The 23,584-nt window shown below is 44.1% G+C and overlaps 2 protein-coding genes, 1 long non-coding RNA gene and 1 other non-coding gene across 5 annotated transcripts; 2 read left to right on the forward strand and 2 right to left on the reverse strand.

Moving 5' to 3' along the window:
- Nucleotides 1-22: 22 nt before the first annotated feature.
- On the reverse strand, nucleotides 23-12,257 carry LOC127563001 (heat shock 70 kDa protein 6-like). The gene is made up of 2 exons (XM_051999162.1): nucleotides 10,405-12,257; nucleotides 23-577 (listed from the first exon to the last, which is right to left on the reverse strand). Exons 1-2 carry the CDS (start codon nucleotides 12,115-12,117, stop codon nucleotides 359-361), a joined length of 1,932 nt encoding a protein of 643 aa, XP_051855122.1. The 5' UTR covers nucleotides 12,118-12,257; the 3' UTR covers nucleotides 23-358.
- LOC127563003 (heat shock 70 kDa protein 6) lies at nucleotides 23-21,423 on the reverse strand. Of its 2 annotated transcripts, none has more exons than XM_051999165.1 (2): nucleotides 19,366-21,423; nucleotides 23-311 (listed from the first exon to the last, which is right to left on the reverse strand). In XM_051999165.1, the coding sequence occupies exon 1, from the start codon at nucleotides 21,342-21,344 to the stop codon at nucleotides 19,413-19,415; it is 1,932 nt and encodes a 643-aa protein (XP_051855125.1). In that variant the 5' UTR covers nucleotides 21,345-21,423; the 3' UTR covers nucleotides 23-311; nucleotides 19,366-19,412. The 2 variants fall into 2 exon arrangements, with proteins under 2 accessions (XP_051855125.1, XP_051855124.1); XM_051999164.1 differs by lacking the exon at nucleotides 23-311 and adding an exon at nucleotides 9,849-10,138.
- On the forward strand, nucleotides 12,094-22,830 carry LOC127563005 (uncharacterized). Its single transcript, XR_007953859.1, has 2 exons — nucleotides 12,094-12,180; nucleotides 21,408-22,830. It is a non-coding gene; the product is annotated as an uncharacterized LOC127563005 (long non-coding RNA).
- On the forward strand, nucleotides 22,712-22,782 carry TRNAG-GCC (transfer RNA glycine (anticodon GCC)). The gene has a single exon. It is a non-coding gene; the product is annotated as a tRNA-Gly (tRNA).
- Nucleotides 22,831-23,584: the final 754 nt, after the last annotated feature.

Raw genomic sequence — 23,584 nt, forward strand, 5'->3', positions numbered from 1 at the left:
TTAATTGACAGCAGAGACAAACTAGTAATTACTTTTCATAGTTTATTGAAATATTCTAAATGAATAATACAAAAAATTTTCTCATAAATTATTGAAAACAGATAAATAAGAAAAGATACATGTTAACAGCAGATAGACATAGACTGAAATAAACAATCTTTTGTTTCCCCTGTTGAGAAGGGAAGACTTGGAAGAAAAAGTCACCGATCCCCAGGAAGTGCAGCTGCTCAGAACAAAGCTCTCCAGCAATAGCAGTCAGGAAAAGAACAGAATCCTGGGGCTTGTTCTGGAGACTCGAGCAGCACGTGCACCTGTTGTTCATTAGCTCACAATTTCCTTGAGAACCAAAGTCCCTCATCTAATCCACCTCTTCGATGGTGGGTCCAGAGGTGGCATGGGAACGGCGGGCCTGAGCCCCACAGCTGTTCCCTCCCTGAGAACCAGGGGCCTGGTAGAGCCGGGCAATGATGGGCTGACACAGCCTCTCCAGTTCCTTCTTCTGGTGCTCAAACTCCTCCTTGTCGGCCAGCTGGTTGGCTTCCAACCAGGAAAGCACTTGCTCGCACTTGTCCAGAACCTTCCTCTTGTCTTCCTCAGGGACCTTGTCGCGAAGGCCGGCCTCTTGCATGCTACTCTTGACCTGGAAGGCATAAGACTCCAGCGCGTTCTTGGCAGTCACCCTTTCCCGCTGAGCCTCATCTTCGGCCTTGTACTTCTCCGCCTCCTGCACCATCCTCTCCACCTGCTCCTTGCTCAGCCGGCCCTTGTCGTTGGTGATGGTGATCTTGTTGGCCTTGCCCGTGCTTTTGTCCGTGGCTGAAACGCTCAAGATGCCATTGGCGTCGATGTCGAAGGTGACCTCGACCTGGGGGACCCCACGAGGCGCGGGAGGGATGCCCGACAGCTCAAAGCGACCCAGCAGGTTGTTGTCCCGGGTCATGGCTCGCTCCCCTTCGTACACCTGGATCAGGACTCCCGGCTGGTTGTCCGAGTAGGTGGTGAAGGTCTGCGTCTGCTTGCTGGGGATGGTGGAGTTCCTCTGGATCAGCGTTGTCATCACCCCTCCCGCCGTCTCGAGACCCAGGGACAGCGGGGTCACGTCGAGGAGCAGGAGATCCTGTACCTTTTCCGACTTATCTCCCATCAACACGGCTGCCTGCACGGCCGCCCCGTAAGCCACGGCTTCATCGGGGTTGATGCTCTTGTTCAGCTCCTTGCCATTGAAGAAGTCCTGGAGCAGCTTCTGCACCTTAGGGATGCGGGTGGAGCCCCCGACCAGCACGATGTCCTGGATCTGGCTCTTGTCCATCCTGGCATCCCGAAGGGCCTTCTCCACCGGCTCCAGGGTCCCCCTGAAGAGGTCTGAGCACAGCTCCTCGAAGCGAGCCCGGGTGATCGTGGTGTAAAAGTCCGTGCCCTCGTACAAGGAATCGATCTCCAGGTTAGCCTGGGTGCTGGAGGACAGGGTGCGCTTGGCCCTTTCGCAAGCTGTGCGCAACCTCCTCAGGGCGCGCTTGTTCTGGCTCAGATCCTTCCTGTATTTGCGCTTAAACTCTTCCACGAAGTGGTTCACCAGGCGATTGTCAAAGTCCTCCCCGCCCAGGTGGGTGTCCCCGCTGTGGCTTTCACCTCGAAGATGCCGTTGTCGATGGTGAGGACGGACACATCAAAGGTGCCGCCACCCAGGTCGAAGATGAGCACGTTTCTTTCTCCTGCGCCCGCCCTGTCCAGCCCGTAGGCGATGGCTGCCGCCGTGGGCTCATTGATGATCCTCAGCACGTTGAGGCCGGCTATGGCCCCGGCATCCTTGGTGGCCTGGCGCTGGGAGTCGTTGAAGTACGCTGGCACCGTGATGACCGCGTTGCTGACCGGGTGGCCCAGGTAGGCCTCGGCAGTCTCCTTCATCTTGCTCAGCACCATGGAGGAGATCTCCTCGGGGCAGAAGGACTTGCTCTCCCCCTTGTAGGACACCCGCACCTTGGGCTTCCCGGCCTCACTCACCACCTGGAAGGGCCAGTGCTTCATATCGGACTGCACCACCTCATCGGAGAACTTGCGCCCGATCAGCCGCTTGGCGTCAAACACCGTGTTCTGCGGGTTCATGGCCACCTGGTTTTTCGCGGCGTCCCCGATCAGCCTCTCGGTGTCCGTAAAGGCCACGTAGCTGGGGGTGGTCCGGTTGCCCTGGTCGTTGGCGATGATCTCCACCTTGCCGTGCTGGAAGACGCCCACACAGGAGTAGGTGGTGCCCAGGTCAATGCCGATGGCCGTTCCCTTGGGAGCAGACATGATCGCTGTAGGACTCCTTCCCTTGCTCTTTCCTAGGACTGCAGACGAGAAGCGGCTTCCAAGGTCTCCCGAGAAAGGTCGCTGGCTGACGTTCGGATGCTCTTGGTCTCTCTGGAGGAAGGACGCGGACCGGTCGTGTGCCGCACTGGAGCTCGCGCTGCCTGTGGAGGTTCAGCTGGGATATGCCCTGCCAGCTCCAGTCCAGCCTATTTATGCAGCTGCCCCAGCCCCGCCTCCTCCCTCCTCCTCTGCCCGGGAACCTTCGGGTGCCTTCTTGAACAGCCGAGAGCTGGCACCCGCCCATGGGGACAATCCGCCCCCTCCTCCTGATCTGACTAATCAGAACCGAGAACTCGCCTTCTCTGGCAAATTCTCCGCGGTTCTGGCTGGAGCTAGTATTCCGGAGCAAGTGGGGGGAGGGGACATCACTAGAAAGTGATGTCATAGCAGTGAGATCTGTGCCTAGCACTTCAGGAAAGTTCGCCATTGTTCCCTAATGAGGGCATTTGTCAGGCACGGGTGTTTCCTTGCGGGAGTGGTTCTAATGAACGTCTTGATGACCTTCCCAGAGATTTGCCCCCTTGCCCCAAGCTAGGCATCAAGTCCTGAAATGAAGTGCTCAAGCACCCCTCTTTAGGAAGGGACTGGGAAAACTGTCGAGGAAGGTGGGGGAAGAAGGACGCAAAAAAAGGAGGATAGAAAGTGATGGTGGAGGATGGAAGAGAGAAGGGAAGGGGGAACAATAAAGGATAATGGGAAGTAAGGATCGGAGATGGAAGAGACAGAGAGGGGGTGGCGAGGAGGAGCAAAAAAAAAAAAAAAGAATGGGAAGTGAGGATGGGGAGTGGAAGAGCGAAGTGGGAAGGGGGGAACAAAAAAGGAGAGTGGGGAGTAAGAATGAATGGGAAGTGAAGATGAGAGATACATGAGAGAGGATGTGAGGAAAACAAAAAAACGGAGAGTGTGATGTGAGGAATCGGGCTGAAAGGAGGAGGAGGAGGGGAGGGGACGCAAAAGGGGAGTGTGGGAAGTGAGGATGGAGTGCGGGAGACAAGAGGGAGGAGAGAACGCAAAAAGGAGGGAAGGAAGGAGTGGAGAAAGAATGGGTAGGAGTGGGATGTTTGTCACTTAGGAAACCAGAATAGGATGTCAGGGAAACATTTGGGGTAGTGAAGCTGGGTGTTTCTTCCGGAAATTTATCTTTAAAAAAATTTTTTTTGGGGGTAATATAACTTAGTTTCTTAAAAGCCTATTATTCAAAACTATTAGTGAGACAACTTCCCCTGAGAAGGATGTAGAGAAATACACCTTGCTGAATCGTCTAAAGCTCTGCGTTCAGGTTGCAGTCTACCCTGGAAGCGTGGTTTCGAATCCCTCTTCTGAGAATGACTTTTTAAAATTTCTCTCTCCCCCAGCTTTCCCCGCAAACTAGTCCACTGCAGCAGTCAAGGGCCAACAGGACGCCGCCTCCCCCTTCTATCGCGACTTTCACTTTGAGAAGCGCTTTAACTCATCACACTCCCATAGGGAAGTGGTGCAAGGATCCCTAAGCTGCCCTAAGTATTACGTAGCTCCCGGCTCACAATGGGGCGTCTCTGGGATGCCCTCCCTATCGGCGGGATTTTTACTGCGTTCCCAAGAGATCTGTCACTCAGACAGTAAGCATTTACTAAGTACCTACTTTGTGTTAGGCAACCTGCTGAGTTCTGGGTATACATAGAATGGGGAAATAGAGGTACTACGTTCAAGGAGTTGCTACGTTCAAGATCTAACGAGTTGCAAACCCGACTGTTACCAACAAGATACAGAAAGGATTCATCCGAGAAGTGAGAGCGGGAGCCATTCAGTCTCTTTGCATTTGTTCTAGAATTGATTCTTACGTTTTTACTTCCTTTGTAATAAAAAAAAAAATGTAACATCCCAATGAGATGCTATTGTGAGGCTGGCTGGAGGATGCCCAAACAGGATCTTGGACCAGGGGTGTTTCCCTTAATGCGGAGAACGGTGGGTCCAGGATCCTCGGTATTGCAGCATGACAACATGGCAGGTCTAAAAGGTGCATTCCACGAGGGAATTCCTAACACTGAAGCTAAACAGGTCGATAAAATTTCATCTGAAAGTGAAAACAGCATTTTAGATCTATAGCAGCAGCCCCATATTTTAAATTATCAGGAATGTTTTCTCTTCCGTTGCATCCCTTCTATTTTATGGGAGCGGGGAGAGAGGAGAGAGACAGAGACAGAGAGAGAAAGAGAGAGGAGAGACAGAGAGAGACAGAGAGAGAAACAGACAGAAACAGAGGAGAGAAAGAAAGAGACAGAAAGAAACAAACAGAGAGGGAGAGACAGAGAGACAGAAAGAGAAGGAGGTAATAGGGAGGGAGAGAACTAATGGAGGAGACATGGAGAGAAATAAATGGATGAGTAGATAAATGAATAGGCAGATGGGAAACGAAAAGAAAAATAAAGATAAATTCCTTGTAACCAAAAGGCATAGTCAAGGGAAGCAAATTCCCTCAGTGGCCCTTCACAAAAATATGTATGTCTCATTCTATACCCTAAATCTGTCACCATTCTGTAATGAAGAGCATTTTTTGTCAAGTTGGTTTTTATAGTGTTTTCGTATAAGCTGTTCTCTTGGTCCTGCTCATTGTATTTTAATTAGTTTAGAAAAGTGCTCAAAAATTTTCATTTTTATACTATTGATTTTACCCTATGAACTATTTATCTGGTTATACTATTTCACTCTGTCCTTTCAATAAACTGTTCTATGTCTTTTAAAAATCATCTATTTCCTTATTTCTTGCAATAGTACTCATTCACATTCATATACCACTAATTATTCAGCCATTTTTCAATTGATTGGCCTCCGCTTATTTCTTCCCTCCCATTTTGTTCCCACAAAAAGAATTGCTATATTTTTGGGGAGAGGGGGCAGGAAAAGGACCTTTCCCACTTTCTTTAATCTCCTCTGAGCATAGGCCTAGAAGTAGAATAGCTGGATCAAAGTGCAGGCAATGTTTAGTAACTGTTAGTGTATAATTCCATATTGCTTTGCAAAATGGAAACAATGCATCAGTATATTTGTTTTCCCTTCCAGTCTTCATCATATTCCTTTTTTAAATAATTTTTACCTTTATGATGCATAAGGAGGGGTGAAATCTCCTTATACTTGCTTTAGTAATTACATTAATCAATTTATTTATTCAGTGTGATACCAAGTGAATTATCAACAGATTACTAGAACAAGAAAAATAAAATAATAAAATTCCTATTAAAGCATGGAAAAGTCCAGAATCTAAAGAGAAATAATGATAAGAAATCTTAGAAAGAAATTGTCTATTGCAACTTTTCTCCTTGAGAACTATGTTTATATCTTTAGACCATTTCTCTATTGAAGAAAGGTTCTTTTACTTATGAATTTGAATTAATTCTTTACATAGCTTGGAAATGAGATCTTTATTAGAAAATCATTTTGCAATGATTTCCCCTCATTTAATTGTATCCTTTTATTACTTCTTTTATGTTATGTGTTCTAAATCAGTATTTCGGGTAATGGTAGCCCTCTTAGTGGAGACAATTTCTTTCTAAGATTTCTTATCATTATTTCTCTTTAGATTCTGGACTTTTCCATGCTTTAATAGGAATTTTATTATTTTATTTTTCTTGTTCTAGTAATCTGTTGATAATTCACTTGGTATCACACTGAATAAATAAATTGATTAATGTGGTATTGTCATTTTTATTAATTGACTCAACCATGAGTCATGAGCAATTAATATTTTTCCAGTTAATTGAATCTATATTATTTCTGAACTGAGTTTGTAGTTCTATTTTTATAGTTCCATTGTATATCCTGGAAAGTACTCCGGAGCATTTTGTATATTCTGTAGTCATTTTACATGGAACTTGCCTTTTTAAAAAAATTTCTTCCCACTGATGTATTGGTGGCTTATAGAAATGTTGATGATTTATGGAGGAATTTAAGAATGTTCATTGACTTAAATAAAATTGAATTGGCTGATTAAGCTACATTGTTTAAGTGATCTTGACAATCCTCTGGAAGCTCCCCTAGTTTTTTTTTTTGTTTGTTTGTTTGTTTTTTGTTTTGTTTGTTTGTTTGTTTGTTTGTTTTGTTTTGTTTTTAAGGTGGGGTTAAATGTTAAATTCAATATAACTGTTTCTGTTCAGAAACAGTTCAACAGAAGATTAGAGTTTAAAGCCAAATTTTATACCAGTCAAGATAAAGAGAACTTAATATTTAAATATTTGAATACCAGGGAATAAATTGTTGAATTGTACTTCTGATCTAGAAAACAGGTTTGGGTTTTTTTTTATTGACTTTCCAATTCACAAATATTAAGTGTACTGTTATGTACTATGTTGGGTGCTGTAAGTAGAATGAAACATTGATCTTACATCCTAATAAAGATAACAAGAAGAACATATGAAAGCTATCAAACATAAATATCAAATTTGTGAGTAAAAATATATACAAGGGAGTTAAACACAAGAGATTCTGGGAGAGAGGGCACCAGCACTAGTATCAGGAAAGATCTCTGTGACTTAGAGGAGAGGAAGAATTTCAGAGAAAATGTAGAAGATCACTGTAGATTTTGTAGATTTGTGCTGTGAAATGAGCAGAAGGAGGAAAAACATGAGTATAAAGGAATCCAAGTCTGGAAGGTAACTCCTGTGAAGGAGATTCAGCCATACCTACTCAAGACTTACAAAGGAGAGTTCTTGATCCTGTCAAATGGTTCAGCATCAGAAACTGGTATGATTTTATGAGTGGAAATGAAATTAAAGAAGAAACATTAATGTTGCTTTTCTGCTCCTCCCTAAGGACCATGAGGCCTTTGCACCTGATTTACAGTTGAAACTTTCCAAATGCATATGTCTCAGTGGTTAGGATGTGAGCTCCATGAGAAAAAAGGGACATTCTACTTTTCTATTTGTATCACCAGCACTTAGTATAGTATTTTGCACATAAGGTATACATAAATGCTCTCTTCATTCTTTCATTCATCATCTTCTTGGCAATTAATAGAGAGCTTTAAGGTACACTAGAATGTTTTGTGATTCCTGTAGGGTCTGCTAGCTAGTATGTGTCAGAGAAAGATCTTGTACCCAAGTCTTCTTGGTTCCCTACCAACTACACCAGGCTGAAATAGAAATAGAAATTGTTCTGGAGACAGAACAGTTCATAAGTTCCCCTGCAGGCTACATGTGTACTTAGTTTTGAAAATTCATATTTACTGTATTTTTTGTATTTTTATTTATTTAGATTTATTTTATTTTAATACTTTTATTTTATTTTGCTATTTCAAAATTATATTTAATTTTTTATTTTAATAAATTTATATATTTTAATTTTAATATAATTTAATCTATATATATAATTTAATAAATCAAATTTAACTATTTTATTAATAATTTATTTATTCTGCATTATTATTAACATATAATTATTAATATGTAGAGTAATGATTGATAATAAGTATTAATAAAATATACAGATACATAAATAATATGTAAATATGAATAAAATTAATAATTCGGAAGTCAGTTGGTTACATGCCAAGTGTGACATCTTTGCACTATATTGTGTCACTTCTCATATTACTAGAGACAAAAAGATTGGCACAATATTACTAGAAATTCTCATTCAAAGCCTGTTTTATACTAAACTAGGTAAGTCTAAGTTGTGGGCATTTCCCTTAATTTTAGCAAGTAGAGCAGACATAAGTAAAACATATCCAATGTTGTGAAAACAGTTTACAAACGATTTTTGTCATACAATCTACAAAGTTTTTGAATTATGTCCAATTTAAAGGCTATACCTCAAAGAGATCAAATAAAAGATGTCTAAGGAGCTCTATTTATAGGAATAAAAATTTCTGGAATATACGAGACTGCTTACTTATTGATGAATGGCTGAAAAAATTATGACATCAATGTCATGAAATATTTTAGAAGAAATGAGGAAATGGGAGTTTTCAAGTAAACTGGGGAGGCCACTATGAACTAATAATGAACAAAATGAGAACTGAGAGAAAACTTTTAAATAAAAACACTATAATGTGGAAATATGTTTAATGTGATCATTCATATATATGTGTGTGTGTGTGTGTGTGTGTGTATATGTGTGTATCAGACTGCTTGCTGTTTGGGGAACAGGGAGGGAAGAGAGGGTAAGAGAAAAATCTTGAACTCAAAAATCTTACAAAACTGAATGTTGAAAACTATCTTTACATGTAAATGGGGAAAATACTATTTAGCAAAAAAAAAAAAATTATAAAGAAAAGCAACTTTGAAAATTGATACAACCCTTATCACTGCAGTGATAAACCCACAATACCTGAGGCCTTAAAATCAAAAATGGTAGCTTCCTCCTCCTCTTGCTGCTGCTAGAGGTGACAGACTTAACTAAAAGTCAGAATGAGGCCTATGATTGATTCAGCAGTCACAAATTCTCCCTTGGGTAGGGTAGCTGGCCTAGCATATGGACTGCACACATTCAAAGTATAGGATAATTTGATTGATTCTGCCCCCACTTTTCTATGAGCAAAATACATGTTCCAACTACTTTTTTTTTTCTAATGAGGATAAACTGATTTCTCAACACTTTAAAAGTAAATCATAAGGATTTTCTCCCTCTTTTGGCTACTGTCAAAGCCAAAGGACATATTGAACCCAAGGAATATTGAAAATGGAAACAAATTCTTTCTGATACTTATGACTCCACGTAACCTTTCGTACACACAATTTTATAGTTTACTAACTATATGGTTTGAGGCCTGTCACAGTTCTCTTGTGTTCAGTTTCTTCACCTGTAAAAACAGAGAGTTAAAGTTTGTCATATATTTTCCCTGTCATTTCTAAATTCAATTTTGTTGGATTTTATTTTTATTTATTAATTTGTTATTTTTTCTTAGTATGGTTTCCTGAGAAAAAGAACTGAGAGAAATTAACAGATGTTACCTGGAGAATGTGTGTGGATTCTTTCTTAACTTACACACTACTTGTAGTCTAGTTCTGAACATAGATGTAAGCCTAGAACAAGATAAAACAGGAGAGGTCTGGAAACAATTTAAATTCAAAGAGGGAGGCATTGCTGAGCATACAACTATCTTGCACTTACAAAGAATAACATGGCAACCCATTACGCTGACCTGCCTACTTCAAGGCCTACTCCTTAGCCCCAAGAATGAAATCACCTCTGACTTTTTTACCCGCTCAGAAAGGTATGGGATGTGGTATATTAAAAAGGGAGTGGGCCTTGCCCTCATTTCAAAGTTTGTTGGAATGTAGGTGTCACTAGTACATTAGTAAGACTTGATGAGTTCATGTGTTTTGCTGAACTATAACCATTCTCCTGCCTCCTCCTCTCCTTCAAAAAAAAAATCCATAGCTCTTTAATTAAAAGGTTGACCTATTTGGAAATGGAAATGATATAAAACAAAAAATTACCAATAATAATGGATTTTTAAATAATGTTTTTTGAAACTAGGTTTCTATCCTCGCTCTAATGATACTTAATTGACAGCAGAGACAAACTAGTAATTACTTTTCATAGTTTATTGGAATATCCTAAATAAATAATACAAAAAAATTTTCTTATAAATTATTGAAAATAGGTAAATAAGAAAAGATACATGTTACCAGCAGATAGACATAGACTGAAATAAACAATCTTTTGTTTCCCCTGTTGAGAAGGGAAGAGTTGGAAGAAAAAGTCACCGATCCCCAGGAAGTGGGGCTGCTCAGAACAAAGCTCTCCAGCAATAGCAGTCAGGAAAAGAACAGAATCCTGGGACTTGTTCTGGAGACTCGAGCAGCACGTGCACCTGTTGTTCATTAGCTCACAATTTCCTTGAGAACCAAAGTCCCTCATCTAATCCACCTCTTCGATGGTGGGTCCAGAGGTGGGATGGGAACCGCGGGCCTGAGCCCCACAGCTGTTCCCTCCCTGAGAACCAGGGGCCTGGTAGAGCCGGGCAATGATGGGCTGACACAGCCTCTCCAGTTCCTTCTTCTGGTGCTCAAACTCCTCCTTGTCGGCCAGCTGGTTGGCTTCCAACCAGGAAAGCACTTGCTCGCACTTGTCCAGCACCTTCCTCTTGTCTTCCTCCGGGACCTTGTCGCGAAGGCCGGCCTCTTGCATGCTACTCTTGACCTGGAAGGCATAAGACTCCAGCGAGTTCTTGGCAGTCACCCTTTCCCGCTGAGCCTCATCTTCGGCCTTGTACTTCTCCGCCTCCTGCACCATCCTCTCCACCTGCTCCTTGCTCAGCCGGCCCTTGTCGTTGGTGATGGTGATCTTGTTGGCCTTGCCCGTGCTTTTGTCCGTGGCTGAGACGCTCAAGATGCCATTGGCGTCGATGTCGAAGGTGACCTCGACCTGGGGGACCCCACGAGGCGCGGGAGGGATGCCCGACAGCTCAAAGCGACCCAGCAGGTTGTTGTCCCGGGTCATGGCTCGCTCCCCTTCGTACACCTGGATCAGGACTCCCGGCTGGTTGTCCGAGTAGGTGGTGAAGGTCTGCGTCTGCTTGCTGGGGATGGTGGAGTTCCTCTGGATCAGCGTTGTCATCACCCCTCCCGCCGTCTCGAGACCCAGGGATAGCGGGGTCACGTCGAGGAGCAGGAGATCCTGTACCTTTTCCGACTTATCTCCCATCAACACGGCTGCCTGCACGGCCGCCCCGTAAGCCACGGCTTCATCGGGGTTGATGCTCTTGTTCAGCTCCTTGCCATTGAAGAAGTCCTGGAGCAGCTTCTGCACCTTAGGGATGCGGGTGGAGCCCCCGACCAACACGATGTCCTGGATCTGGCTCTTGTCCATCCTGGCATCCCGAAGGGCCTTCTCCACCGGCCCCAGGGTCCCCCTGAAGAGGTCTGAGCACAGCTCCTCGAAGCGAGCCCGGGTGATCGTGGTGTAAAAGTCCGTGCCCTCGTACAAGGAATCGATCTCCAGGTTAGCCTGGGTGCTGGAGGACAGGGTGCGCTTGGCCCTTTCGCAAGCTGTGCGCAACCTCCTCAGGGCGCGCTTGTTCTGGCTCAGATCCTTCCTGTATTTGCGCTTAAACTCTTCCACGAAGTGGTTCACCAGGCGATTGTCAAAGTCCTCTCCGCCCAGGTGGGTGTCCCCGGCTGTGGCTTTCACCTCGAAGATGCCGTTGTCGATGGTGAGGACGGACACATCAAAGGTGCCCCCACCCAGGTCGAAGATGAGCACGTTTCTTTCTCCTGCGCCCGCCCTGTCCAGCCCGTAGGCGATGGCTGCCGCCGTGGGCTCATTGATGATCCTCAGCACGTTGAGGCCGGCTATGGCCCCGGCATCCTTGGTGGCCTGGCGCTGGGAGTCGTTGAAGTACGCTGGCACCGTGATGACCGCGTTGCTGACCGGGTGGCCCAGGTAGGCCTCGGCAGTCTCCTTCATCTTGCTCAGCACCATGGAGGAGATCTCCTCGGGGCAGAAGGACTTGCTCTCCCCCTTGTAGGACACCCGCACCTTGGGCTTCCCGGCCTCACTCACCACCTGGAAGGGCCAGTGCTTCATATCGGACTGCACCACCTCGTCGGAGAACTTGCGCCCGATCAGCCGCTTGGCGTCAAACACCGTATTCTGCGGGTTCATGGCCACCTGGTTTTTCGCGGCGTCCCCGATCAGCCTCTCGGTGTCCGTAAAGGCCACGTAGCTGGGGGTGGTCCGGTTGCCCTGGTCGTTGGCGATGATCTCCACCTTGCCGTGCTGGAAGACGCCCACACAGGAGTAGGTGGTGCCCAGGTCAATGCCGATGGCCGTTCCCTTGGGAGCAGACATGATCGCTGTAGGACCTCTTCCCTTGCTCTTTCCTAGGACTGCAGACGAGAAGCGGCTTCCGAGGTCTCCCGAGAAAGGTCGCTGGCTGACGTTCGGATGCTCTTAGTCTCTCTGGAGGAAGGACCGGACCGGTCGTGTGCCGCACTGGAGCTCGCGTTGCCTGTGGAGGTTCAGCTGGGATATGCCCTGCCAGCTCCAGTCCGGCCTATTTATGCAGCTGCCCCAGCCCCGCCTCCTCCCTCCTCCTCTGCCCCGGAACCTTCGGGTGTCTTCTTGAACAGGCGAGAGCTGGCACCCGCCCATGGGGACAATCCGCCCCCTCCTCCTGATCTGACTAATCAGAACCGAGAACTCGCCTTCTCTGGCAAATTCTCCGCGGTTCTGGCTGGAGCTAGTATTCCGGAGCAAGTGGGCGGAGGGGACATCACTAGAAAGTGATGTCATAGCAGTGAGATCTGTGCCTAGGACTTCAGGAAAGTTCGCCATTGTTCCCTAATGAGGGCATTTGTCAGGCACGGGTGTTTCCTTGCGGGAGTGGTTCTAAGGAACGTCTTGATGACTTCCCAAAGCTTTCACCCCTGCCCCAAGGTACGCATCGGCTCCTGAAATGAAGTGCTCTGGCAGCCCTCTTTAGGAAGGAACTGGGAAAACTGTAGAGGAGGATGGGGAAAGAGGCGGGCAAAAAAGGATAGAAAGTGAAGATAGAAGAGAGAAGTGGGAGGGGGAGCAAAAAAGGAGAGTGGGGAGTAAGGATGAATGGGAAGTTAAGATTAGAGATACAAGAGAGAGGATGTGGGGAAAGCAAAACAGAGTGGGATGTGAAAAATCGGGCTGAAAGAGGTAGGAGGTGGGAGGGGGGCAAAAGGGGAGTGTGGGAAGTGAGGATGGGGTGCGGAAGACAAGAGGAAGGAGGCGAAAAGGCAAAAAGGTGGGAAGGCAGGAGTGTAGAAAGAATGGGTAGGAGTGGGATGTTTGTCACCTAGGAAACCAGAGTAGGATGCCCAGGAAATATTTGGAGTAGTGAAGCTGCGTGTCTTCCGGAAACTTATCTTAGAATTTTTTTCTTATGGAAACGTAACCTAGTTTCTTAAAGCCTGTTTTTAAAAACGATTGGCGAGACAGCTTCACCTGAGAAACGCGTCGAGGCACACACAGTGCTGAGCAGTCGAAGGCGCTGCGTTCAGGTCGTAGTCTACCCTGTAGGCGAGTTTGGAAGCCCTCTTCTAATAATTACTATTTCAATGTCTCTTTCCTAACAGTTTTCCCCCAAAACTAGATTTGTAGCAGTCAAACGCCAACAGGACGCCGCCTTAACCCTTTGTCGCCACTTTCGCTTTGGGAAGCGCTTTAACTCATCACACTCTTATTGGGAAATCCTGCAAGGATCCCCAAAGTGCCCTAAGTAGTTACGGAGCTCCCAGCTCACAATGGGGCGTCTCTAGGATGCCCTCCCTGTGGGTGGGATTATTACTGAGCTCTCAAGAGATCTGCCACTCGGACTGTAAGCATTTACTAAGTATCTACTACGTGTTAGGCAAGGTGCTGAGCTCCGGGAATACATAGAATAGCGAAAGATAGGTTCTGCCCTCAAGGAGTTTAAAGTCTAAACAGGAATATAACAGCTAAACCCGTTTTTATAAACAAGGTACAGAAAGGATTCACTGAAGTGGGAAGTTGGGCCTCTTAGTCGTACTTTCTGTCAAAAAGGATTCTTTGCATTTGCTCTAGAGCTGATTTTTATGTCTTTAATTCCTTTGCAATTATAAAAAGGTAACATCCCAACGAAGTGCTAGGGAGAGGTTAGCTGGAGGACGCCCAGGCAGGGTCTTGGACTAGAGGTATGTCCCTTGATGGGGAGATAATGAATCCAGGGTCCTCAGTATTGCAACCTGACAAAATGGCGTGTCCAAAAGGTGAATCTGCTTTGGCCTCCCACGAGGGGAACCCTAACAATGAAGTTAACAGATCCGTAAAACCTCATCTGAAAGTGCAAACGGCATTTGAGCTCTATAGCACTCTCACATTTTAAATGATCAAGACTGTTTTCTCTTCCTGCCATCACATTCCTGTCACTCCATGGAGAGGGGGGGGGGGGGGGGGGGAAGAAGGAGAGTAAAGAGAGAGTCAGAGAGACAAAGAGACAAAGACGGAGAGAAACAGAAAGAAAGAGAAAGAAGGAGGGAGGGAGAGAACTAATGGAGAAAGGGAGGGAAATAAGTGGATTAATAGATAAATGAAATAGGAAACGAAAAGGAAAATATATATAAATTCCTTTTAACCAAAATGCGTAGTCAAGGGAAGCAAATTCCCTCAGTGGCCCTTCACAAAAATATGAATGTTTCATTCTAAACCCTAAATCTGTCATCATTCTGTAATGGAGAGCATGTTTTGTCAAGTTGGTTTTTATAGTTTTTGTATAAGCTGTTCTCTTGGTTCTTCTCATTTTATTTTAATTAGTTTAGAAAAGTCCTCAAATTTTTTCATTCTTATACTATGATTTTACACTATGAACTATTCTTCTGGTTATACTATTTCACTCTATCAGTTCAATAAGCTGTTCTATGTCTTTTAAAAATCATCTATTTCCTTATTTCTTGCAATAGTACTTCACATTCGCATACCACTGATTATTCAGCCATTTTTCAATTGATTGGCCTCACCTTATTTCCTCCCTCCCATTTTGTTCCCACAAAAAGAATTGCTATAATTTTTGGAGGGGGGGCAGGAAAAGGACCTTTCTCACTTTCTTTAATCTCCTTTGAGCATAGGCCTAGAAGTAGAATAGCTGGATCAAAGTGCAGGCAATGTTAACTGTTAGTGTATAATTCCATATTGCTTTGCAAAATGGAAACAATGCATCAGTATATTTATTTTCCCTTCCAGTCCTTGTCATATTCCTTTTCTTAATCATCTTTACCTCTATGATGGGTGGGAAGGGGTAGAATTTCCTTATAATTGCTTTAGTAATTACTTGGACAATTTTAAAAATATGGTTATTGTTAGCTTATTGCAACTTTTCCTCTTGAGAACTATCTGTTTATAACCTTATACCATTTCTCCACTGAAGAATGGTTCTTTTTCTTATGAATTTGAATTAATTCTTTACATAGCTTGGAAATGAGACCTTTATTAGATAATCATTTTGCAAAGATTCCCTCCTCCATTTAATTGCATCCTTTTAATCCTTTTATTATGTTATATGTCCCAAATCAGTATTTCAGGTAATGGTAAGCCTCTTAATTAGAGATGATTTCATTCTAAGATTTCTTATCATTATTTCTCCTTTAGATTCTGGATTTTTCCATCCCTTAATATGAATTTTATTATTTTTCTTGTTCAATTAATATATTGATAGTTCAGTTGGTATCACATTGAATAAGTAAATTGATTTAGGTAGTGTTGTCATTTGTATTATATTGGTTCAACCAACCCATCAGCAATTAATGTTTCTCCAATTAATTTGATCTATTTTATTTCTGAACTGTTTGTAGTTGTACTTTTATAGTTCCATTGTGTATCCTGGAAAGTACTCCCAAGTGTTTTGTATATTCTGCAGTCATTTTATAAGGAATTTGCCTTTTTAAAAAATTTCTTCCCACTGATGTCTTATTGGTGGCTTATAGAAATGTTGGTGCTTTATGGAGGAGTTTAACAATCTTCATTGACTTAAGTAGAATTGAAACGGGTTGATTAAGCTACATTCTTTAAGTGATCTTGACTCTCTTCTGGAGGCTCTCTAGTTTTCTTTAAGGTGGAGGTTAAATGCCAAATTCAATATAACTCTTTCTATTACCAACAGAAGATTATAGTTTAAAGCCAAATTTTATATCAGTCAAGATAAAGAGAAGCTAATATTTAAATATTTGAGTTGTACTGAATAATTGCTGAATTGTACTTCTGATCTGGATAATACTTTTTTTTTAATTGACTTTCCAATTCACAAGTATTTATTAAGTATACTGTTGTGTACTATGTTGGGTGCTAAGGCTGTAAGTAGAATGAAACATTGATCTTACATCCTAATAAGGATAACAAGAAAAACACATGAAAACTATCAAACATAACTATCAAATTTGTGAATAAAAATATATACAAGGGAGTTAAATACAAGAGAATCTGGGAGAGAGGGCACCAGCACTAGTATCAGAAAAGATCTCTATGAGTTAGAGATGAGGAAGAATTTCAGAGAAAATACAGAAGATCACTGTAGATTTGTGCAAAGTGAAATGAGCAGAATGAGGAAAAACATGAGTATAAAGGAATCCAAGTCTGGAAGGTAAACTCTTTGAAAGAGATTCAGCCACACCTATCCAAGACTCATAAAGGAAAGTTCTTGGCCCTGTCAAATGGTGCAGCATCAGAAACTGATATGATTTTATTAGTGGAAATGACATTAAAGAAGAGACATTAATGTTGCTTTTCTGCTCCTTCCTAAAGACCATGAGGCCTTTGCACCTGATTTGCAGTTGAAACTTTTCATAAGCATTGTTTCAGTGGTTTGGATGTGAGCTACACAAGAAAAAAGGAACATTCTACTTTTCTATTTATATCATCAGCAGTTAGTATTGTGTTTTGCACGTAAGTGCTACATAAATGCTTTCTTCATTCATTCATTCATCACCTTCTTGGCAAGTAAAAGAGAGCTTTAAGAAACACTAGAATTGTTAAGTGATTTCTGTAGGATCACTTAGCTAGTATGTGTCACAAGCAGATCTTGTACCAAGTCTTCCCAGTTCCCTACCAAACAACACCAGACTCAATTAGAAACAATGGACACAGAACACTTCATAAGTTCTCCTGCAGGCTACATGTTTACTTAGTTTTAAAGATTCATATTTGCTGTATTTCTTGTATTTTTATTTATTTAGTTTTATTTTATTTTAATGCTTTTATTTTGCTATTTCAAAATTATATTTTAATCTGGTTTGAGCAGAAGTCAGTTGAATACATGCCAAGAGTGACATCTTTGCACAATATTGTGTCACCTCTCATATTACTAGTATTAAAGAGACAAAAAGATGGGCACAATATTTCTAGAGATTTTCTTTTAAAGCCTGTTTTATACTAAACTAGGCAATTCTAAATTGTGGGCATTTTAAAAAATTTTATCAAGTAGAGTAGACATGAGTAAAACATGTCCAATTTTGTAAAAACAGTTTGCAAACTATTTTTGTCATACAATCTTCAAAGTCTTTGAATCATGTCCTATTTAAGGATCTCAAAGAGATCAAAGAAAGGATGCCTAAGGAGTTCTATTTATATAAGCCAAAAAAAACCCTGAATATAAGAGACTGCTTATCTATTGATGAATGCCTGAAAAAATTATGACATTAATGTCATGAAATATTTAAGAAGGAATGAGGAAATGGGAGTTTTCAAGTAAATTGGGAAGACCACTATGAACTAATAATGAGCAAAATGAGAACTGGGAGAAAACTTTTTAATAAAAACACTGTAACGTGGAGATATGTTTAACGTGATCATTCATATATATATATGTATAATATATAATATTATCAAATTGTTTGCTGTTTGGGGAGAAGGAAGGGAAAAGAGAGTAAGAGAAAAATTTGGAGCTCAAAAATGATACAAAAATGAATACTGAAAACTATCTTTACATGTAAATGGGAAAAATACTATTTAGCAAAAAAAATCTATAAAGAAAAGCAGCTTTGAAAGTTGATACAACCCTGATCACTGCAATGATAAACCCACAATACTGAGGCCTTAAAATCAAGAATGCTAGCTTCCTCCTCCTCTTGCTGCTGCTAGAGAGGTGACAGACATAACTAAAATCAGAATGAGGCCTATAATTGATTCAGCAGTAACAAATTCTCACTTGGGTAGGGTAGCTAGCCTAACATATGGACTGCCCACACTGAAAATGTGGGATAATTTGATTGACTCTGCCCCCACCTTTCCATGAGCAAAATACACGTTTCAACTACTTTTTTTTTTCTTATAAGGATAAACTGATTTCTCAAGACTTTAAAAGTCTTAAGGATTTTCCCCCTTTTTTGGCTACTGTCAAAGCCAAGGGACATATCTGTGCAACCCAAGGAATATTGAAAATGGAAACAAATTCTTTCTGAGACTTATGACTCTAATTGACTTTTAGGACACATTCACAGTTTTATAATTTACTAACTATATGGTATGAGGCCTATCACATTTCTCTTGTATTCAGTTTCTTCACCTGTAAAAACAGAGTTAAAATTTGTCATATATTTTTCCTTTCATTTCTAAATTCAATTTTGTTGGATTTTATATTTATAACTTTAAATTTTATTTTTAGTGGATTTTATTTTTATTTATTAATGTGTTATTTTTTCTTAGTATGGTTTCCTGAGAAAAAGAACTAAGAGAGAAAGTAACAGATGCTACCTGGAGAATATATGTAGTCTTTCTTAACTTACACACTACTTTTAGTCTAGTTCTGAACATAGATGTAAGCCCAGAACAAGATAAAACAAGACAGGTCTGGAAACAATTCAAGTTCAAGGAGGGAGACAATTGCTGAGCATAAAACTATCTTGCACTTAGAATAACATCCCATCTCACTATACTGAACTACCCACTCCAAGGCCAAAGAAACATTTCCTCTTAACCCCAAGAATGAAATCACCTCAACTTTTTTTTTGCCCACTCAGAAAGATATAGGATGTGGTATATTAAAAAGTGAGTGGGCCTTGCCCTCATTTCAAAATTTTGGGGAATGTAAGTGTGAGTAACTCTGAATAAGACTTGATGTGTTCATGTGTTTTGCTGAACTGTTACTGTTCTCCTGCCCCTCAAAAAAAAAAAAATCCATACCTCACTAGTTAAGAGAATCACATATTTGAAAATGGAAATGATATAAAACAGAAAATTACCAATAAAAATGAATTTTTAAATAATGTTTTTAAAACTAGGTTTCGATCCTTGCTCCAATGATACTTAATTGACAGCAGAGACAAACTAGTAATTACTTTTCATAGTTTATTGAAATATTCTAAATGAATAATACAAAAAAATTTTCTCATAAATTATTGAAAATAGATAAATAAGAAAAGATACATGTTAACAGCAGATAGACAAAGACTGAAATAAACAATCTTTTGTTTCCCCTGTTGAGAAGGGAAGAGTTGGAAGAAAAAGTCACCGATCCCCAGGAAGTGGGGCTGCTCAGAACAAAGCTCTCCAGCAATAGCAGTCAGGAAAAGAACAGAATCCTGGGGCTTGTTCTGGAGACTCGAGCAGCACGTGCACCTGTTGTTCATTAGCTCACAATTTTCTTGAGAACCAAAGTCCCTCATCTAATCCACCTCTTCGATGGTGGGTCCAGAGGTGGGATGGGAACCGCGGGCCTGAGCCCCACAGCTGTTCCCTCCCTGAGAACCAGGGGCCTGGTAGAGCCGGGCAATGATGGGCTGACACAGCCTCTCCAGTTCCTTCTTCTGGTGCTCAAACTCCTCCTTGTCGGCCAGCTGGTTGGCTTCCAACCAGGAAAGCACTTGCTCGCACTTGTCCAGAACCTTCCTCTTGTCTTCCTCAGGGACCTTGTCGCGAAGGCCGGCCTCTTGCATGCTACTCTTGACCTGGAAGGCATAAGACTCCAGCGAGTTCTTGGCACTCACCCTTTCCCGCTGAGCCTCATCTTCGGCCTTGTACTTCTCCGCCTCCTGCACCATCCTCTCCACCTGCTCCTTGCTCAGCCGGCCCTTGTCGTTGGTGATGGTGATCTTATTGGCCTTGCCCGTGCTTTTGTCCGTGGCTGAGACGCTCAAGATGCCATTGGCGTCGATGTCGAAGGTGACCTCGACCTGGGGGACCCCACGAGGCGCGGGAGGGATGCCCGACAGCTCAAAGCGACCCAGCAGGTTGTTGTCCCGGGTCATGGCTCGCTCCCCTTCGTACACCTGGATCAGGACTCCCGGCTGGTTGTCCGAGTAGGTGGTGAAGGTCTGCGTCTGCTTGCTGGGGATGGTGGAGTTCCTCTGGATCAGCGTTGTCATCACCCCTCCCGCCGTCTCGAGACCCAAGGACAGCGGGGTCACGTCGAGGAGCAGGAGATCCTGTACCTTTTCCGACTTATCTCCCATCAACACGGCTGCCTGCACGGCCGCCCCGTAAGCCACGGCTTCATCGGGGTTAATGCTCTTGTTCAGCTCCTTGCCATTGAAGAAGTCCTGGAGCAGCTTCTGCACCTTAGGGATGCGGGTGGAGCCCCCGACCAGCACGATGTCCTGGATCTGGCTCTTGTCCATCCTGGCATCCCGAAGGGCCTTCTCCACCGGCTCCAGGGTCCCCCTGAAGAGGTCTGAGCACAGCTCCTCGAAGCGAGCCCGGGTGATCGTGGTGTAAAAGTCCGTGCCCTCGTACAAGGAATCGATCTCCAGGTTAGCCTGGGTGCTGGAGGACAGGGTGCGCTTGGCCCTTTCGCAAGCTGTGCGCAACCTCCTCAGGGCGCGCTTGTTCTGGCTCAGATCCTTCCTGTATTTGCGCTTAAACTCTTCCACGAAGTGGTTCACCAGGCGATTGTCAAAGTCCTCCCCGCCCAGGTGGGTGTCCCCGGCTGTGGCTTTCACCTCGAAGATGCCGTTGTCGATGGTGAGGACGGACACATCAAAGGTGCCCCCACCCAGGTCGAAGATGAGCACGTTTCTTTCTCCTGCGCCCGCCCTGTCCAGCCCGTAGGCGATGGCTGCCGCCGTGGGCTCATTGATGATCCTCAGCACGTTGAGGCCGGCTATGGCCCCGGCATCCTTGGTGGCCTGGCGCTGGGAGTCGTTGAAGTACGCTGGCACCGTGATGACCGCGTTGCTGACCGGGTGGCCCAGGTAGGCCTCGGCAGTCTCCTTCATCTTGCTCAGCACCATGGAGGAGATCTCCTCGGGGCAGAAGGACTTGCTCTCCCCCTTGTAGGACACCCGCACTTTGGGCTTCCCGGCCTCACTCACCACCTGGAAGGGCCAGTGCTTCATATCGGACTGCACCACCTCATCGGAGAACTTGCGCCCGATCAGCCGCTTGGCGTCAAACACCGTGTTCTGCGGGTTCATGGCCACCTGGTTTTTCGCGGCGTCCCCGATCAGCCTCTCGGTGTCCGTAAAGGCCACGTAGCTGGGGGTGGTCCGGTTGCCCTGGTCGTTGGCGATGATCTCCACCTTGCCGTGCTGGAAGACGCCCACACAGGAGTAGGTGGTGCCCAGGTCAATGCCGATGGCCGTTCCCTTGGGAGCAGACATGATCGCTGTAGGACTCCTTCCCTTGCTCTTTCCTGGAAGTGCAGACGAGAAGCGGCTTCCGAGGTCTCCCGAGAAAGGTCGCTGGCTGACGTTCGGAGGCTCTTGGTCTCCCTGGAGGAAGGACGCGGACCGGTCGTGTGCCTGTCTGCGGGGAGAACTAGCGCTGCCTGTGGAGGCTTAGCTGGGATATGCCCTGCCAGCTCCAGTCCGGCCTATTTATGCAGCTGCCCCAGCCCCGCCTCCTCCCTCCTCCTCTGCCCGGGAACCTTCGGTGCCTTCTTGAACAGCCGAGAGCTGGCACCCGCCCATGGGGACAATCCGCCCCCTCCTCCTGATCTGACTAATCAGGACGGAGAACTCGCCTTCTCTGGCAAATTCTCCGCGGTTCTGGCTGGAGCTAGTATTCCGGAGCAAGTGGGCGGAGGGGAAAGAGGAGGGACTCGGAGCGAGTCGCTCTGAGGACTAGTAAGGGACCTAGTAGATGATGTCATAGGAATGAGATCTGTGTTTAGGAATTCAGAAAAGTTCGGGGTTGTGCCCTGACGGGGGCATTTGTCAGGTAGGGATGTTTCTTTGCAGGGTGCTTCTAATGAACGTCTTAATGGTCTTCCCAGAGAAATCTCCTTTCTTGAAATTAACTGGGAGTCTTGACCCCTTGCGCCAAGCTAGGCATCGGCTCCTGAAATGAAGTGTTTCGGACACTAAGTGATCTAGGCACCTCTTCAGGAAGGGACAGGGAAAACCAGAGAGGAGGATAGTGAAGGAAGCGCGCAAAACAGGAAGGTAGAAAATGAAGGTGTAGGATTGATGAGTGAAGTGGGAAGCGGAGCAAAAAAGGAGAGTGGGAAATGAGGATGGGATATGGAAAAGAGAAGTGATGAAAAAGGGACAAAAAGGGCTGTGGAAAGTGAGGATGAATGAGAAGTAAAGATGGGGCATGGAAGAGCGAGCAGATAGGGAGGGGAAGCAAAAAAGAGTGGGCGTGAGGAACAGGGCTGGAAGAAGGAGTTAAGGGAGCAAAAAGAGAGGGCGGCAGTTGAGGATGGGGTGCGGAAGACAAGCGGAAGGAGGTGAGGGGGCAAAAAAGAAGAGGCAAGGCAAGAATGGAGGAAAAAAATGGGTAGAGTTGGGACGTTAGTGCCGAGATTTGTCATTTAGGAAACAAGAGTAGGATGCCAATGAAATGTTTGGAGTAGTGAAGTTGCGTGTTTCTTCCGAAAACTTACAATAAAATTTGTTTGTAATGAAACTGTAATCAAATTTTGTAAAAACTTGTTACTCAACAAAATTGATGAAAGCTTCATTCGGCGAGAGCGTAGACACCCATCCAGTGAAAAGCATCCTCGCTCAGGTCCGTTTCATTGTCCGCATTGGTGGTTCAGTGGTAGAATTCTCGCCTGCCACGCGGGAGGCCCGGGTTCGATTCCCGGCCAATGCAAGACCAAAATTTATTTTCAATAAAAAATTTTCCCGCTACTAGAAAAAACTTTTGATTGCTTGTAAACTTTGTATTTGTCATTAAACTCAGTCTGAATGAATTTCTCCACCAATCACCTAACAAAACCCTCGACCAAAGACCCCCAAGACAGCCCAATCTCTGCAACTAGGACAATTTGTCTCTCCTTAGGAATTCTTCGTACTTTGGAGCCGGCAGGGCCACAGTCTGCTCTACTCTTTCGGTTACTCTGTGGAGTATCTTTCTGGACCCCAGCAGAGAAGCCAGGGAACCCTGATTCCTTGGTGGAATGAGGAAATTTAGTCCTGATGGAACGTAAACCTGCACTTATAAAGTGCTCCCGCCCATCCCTGAAAGAGTGGGACACGGCACTTAATAATTGTTGATTGAATTATGAACTTTGAATTTAGGACTTTTAATTTTTCCTTCTTTTTCTATTTTTGGAGGATAGATAAGTACTTTTGAATGGTTGAAAAAATAAAATGCATAAATTAATGATCAATAATAACTAAACATTAATAAAGTGCAAATCCTCTTTTCTGGTTCTACCCGAGCTCAGTTCCTGAAAGGACATGCTGTGGTTTAAGGAGTAACCCTGACTTCTAAGTTCTCTGGCCTGAAGACCCTTCAGATCTTTTAGGGTTTTATTGATAGCAGAATGGGCCGATTCAAAGCCAGGAGAGCACTAATAGGATCAAGCTGGGGGGCTTTTCTAAGCTAACTCTGAAAGTCGTCACTGTGTGCTTTTACTTCCATTTAAAACACATGTATATTTTCAGATTTT

Source organism: Antechinus flavipes, chromosome 4, assembly GCF_016432865.1.
Source record: "Antechinus flavipes isolate AdamAnt ecotype Samford, QLD, Australia chromosome 4, AdamAnt_v2, whole genome shotgun sequence".
Lineage (NCBI taxonomy): Eukaryota > Metazoa > Chordata > Mammalia > Dasyuromorphia > Dasyuridae > Antechinus > Antechinus flavipes.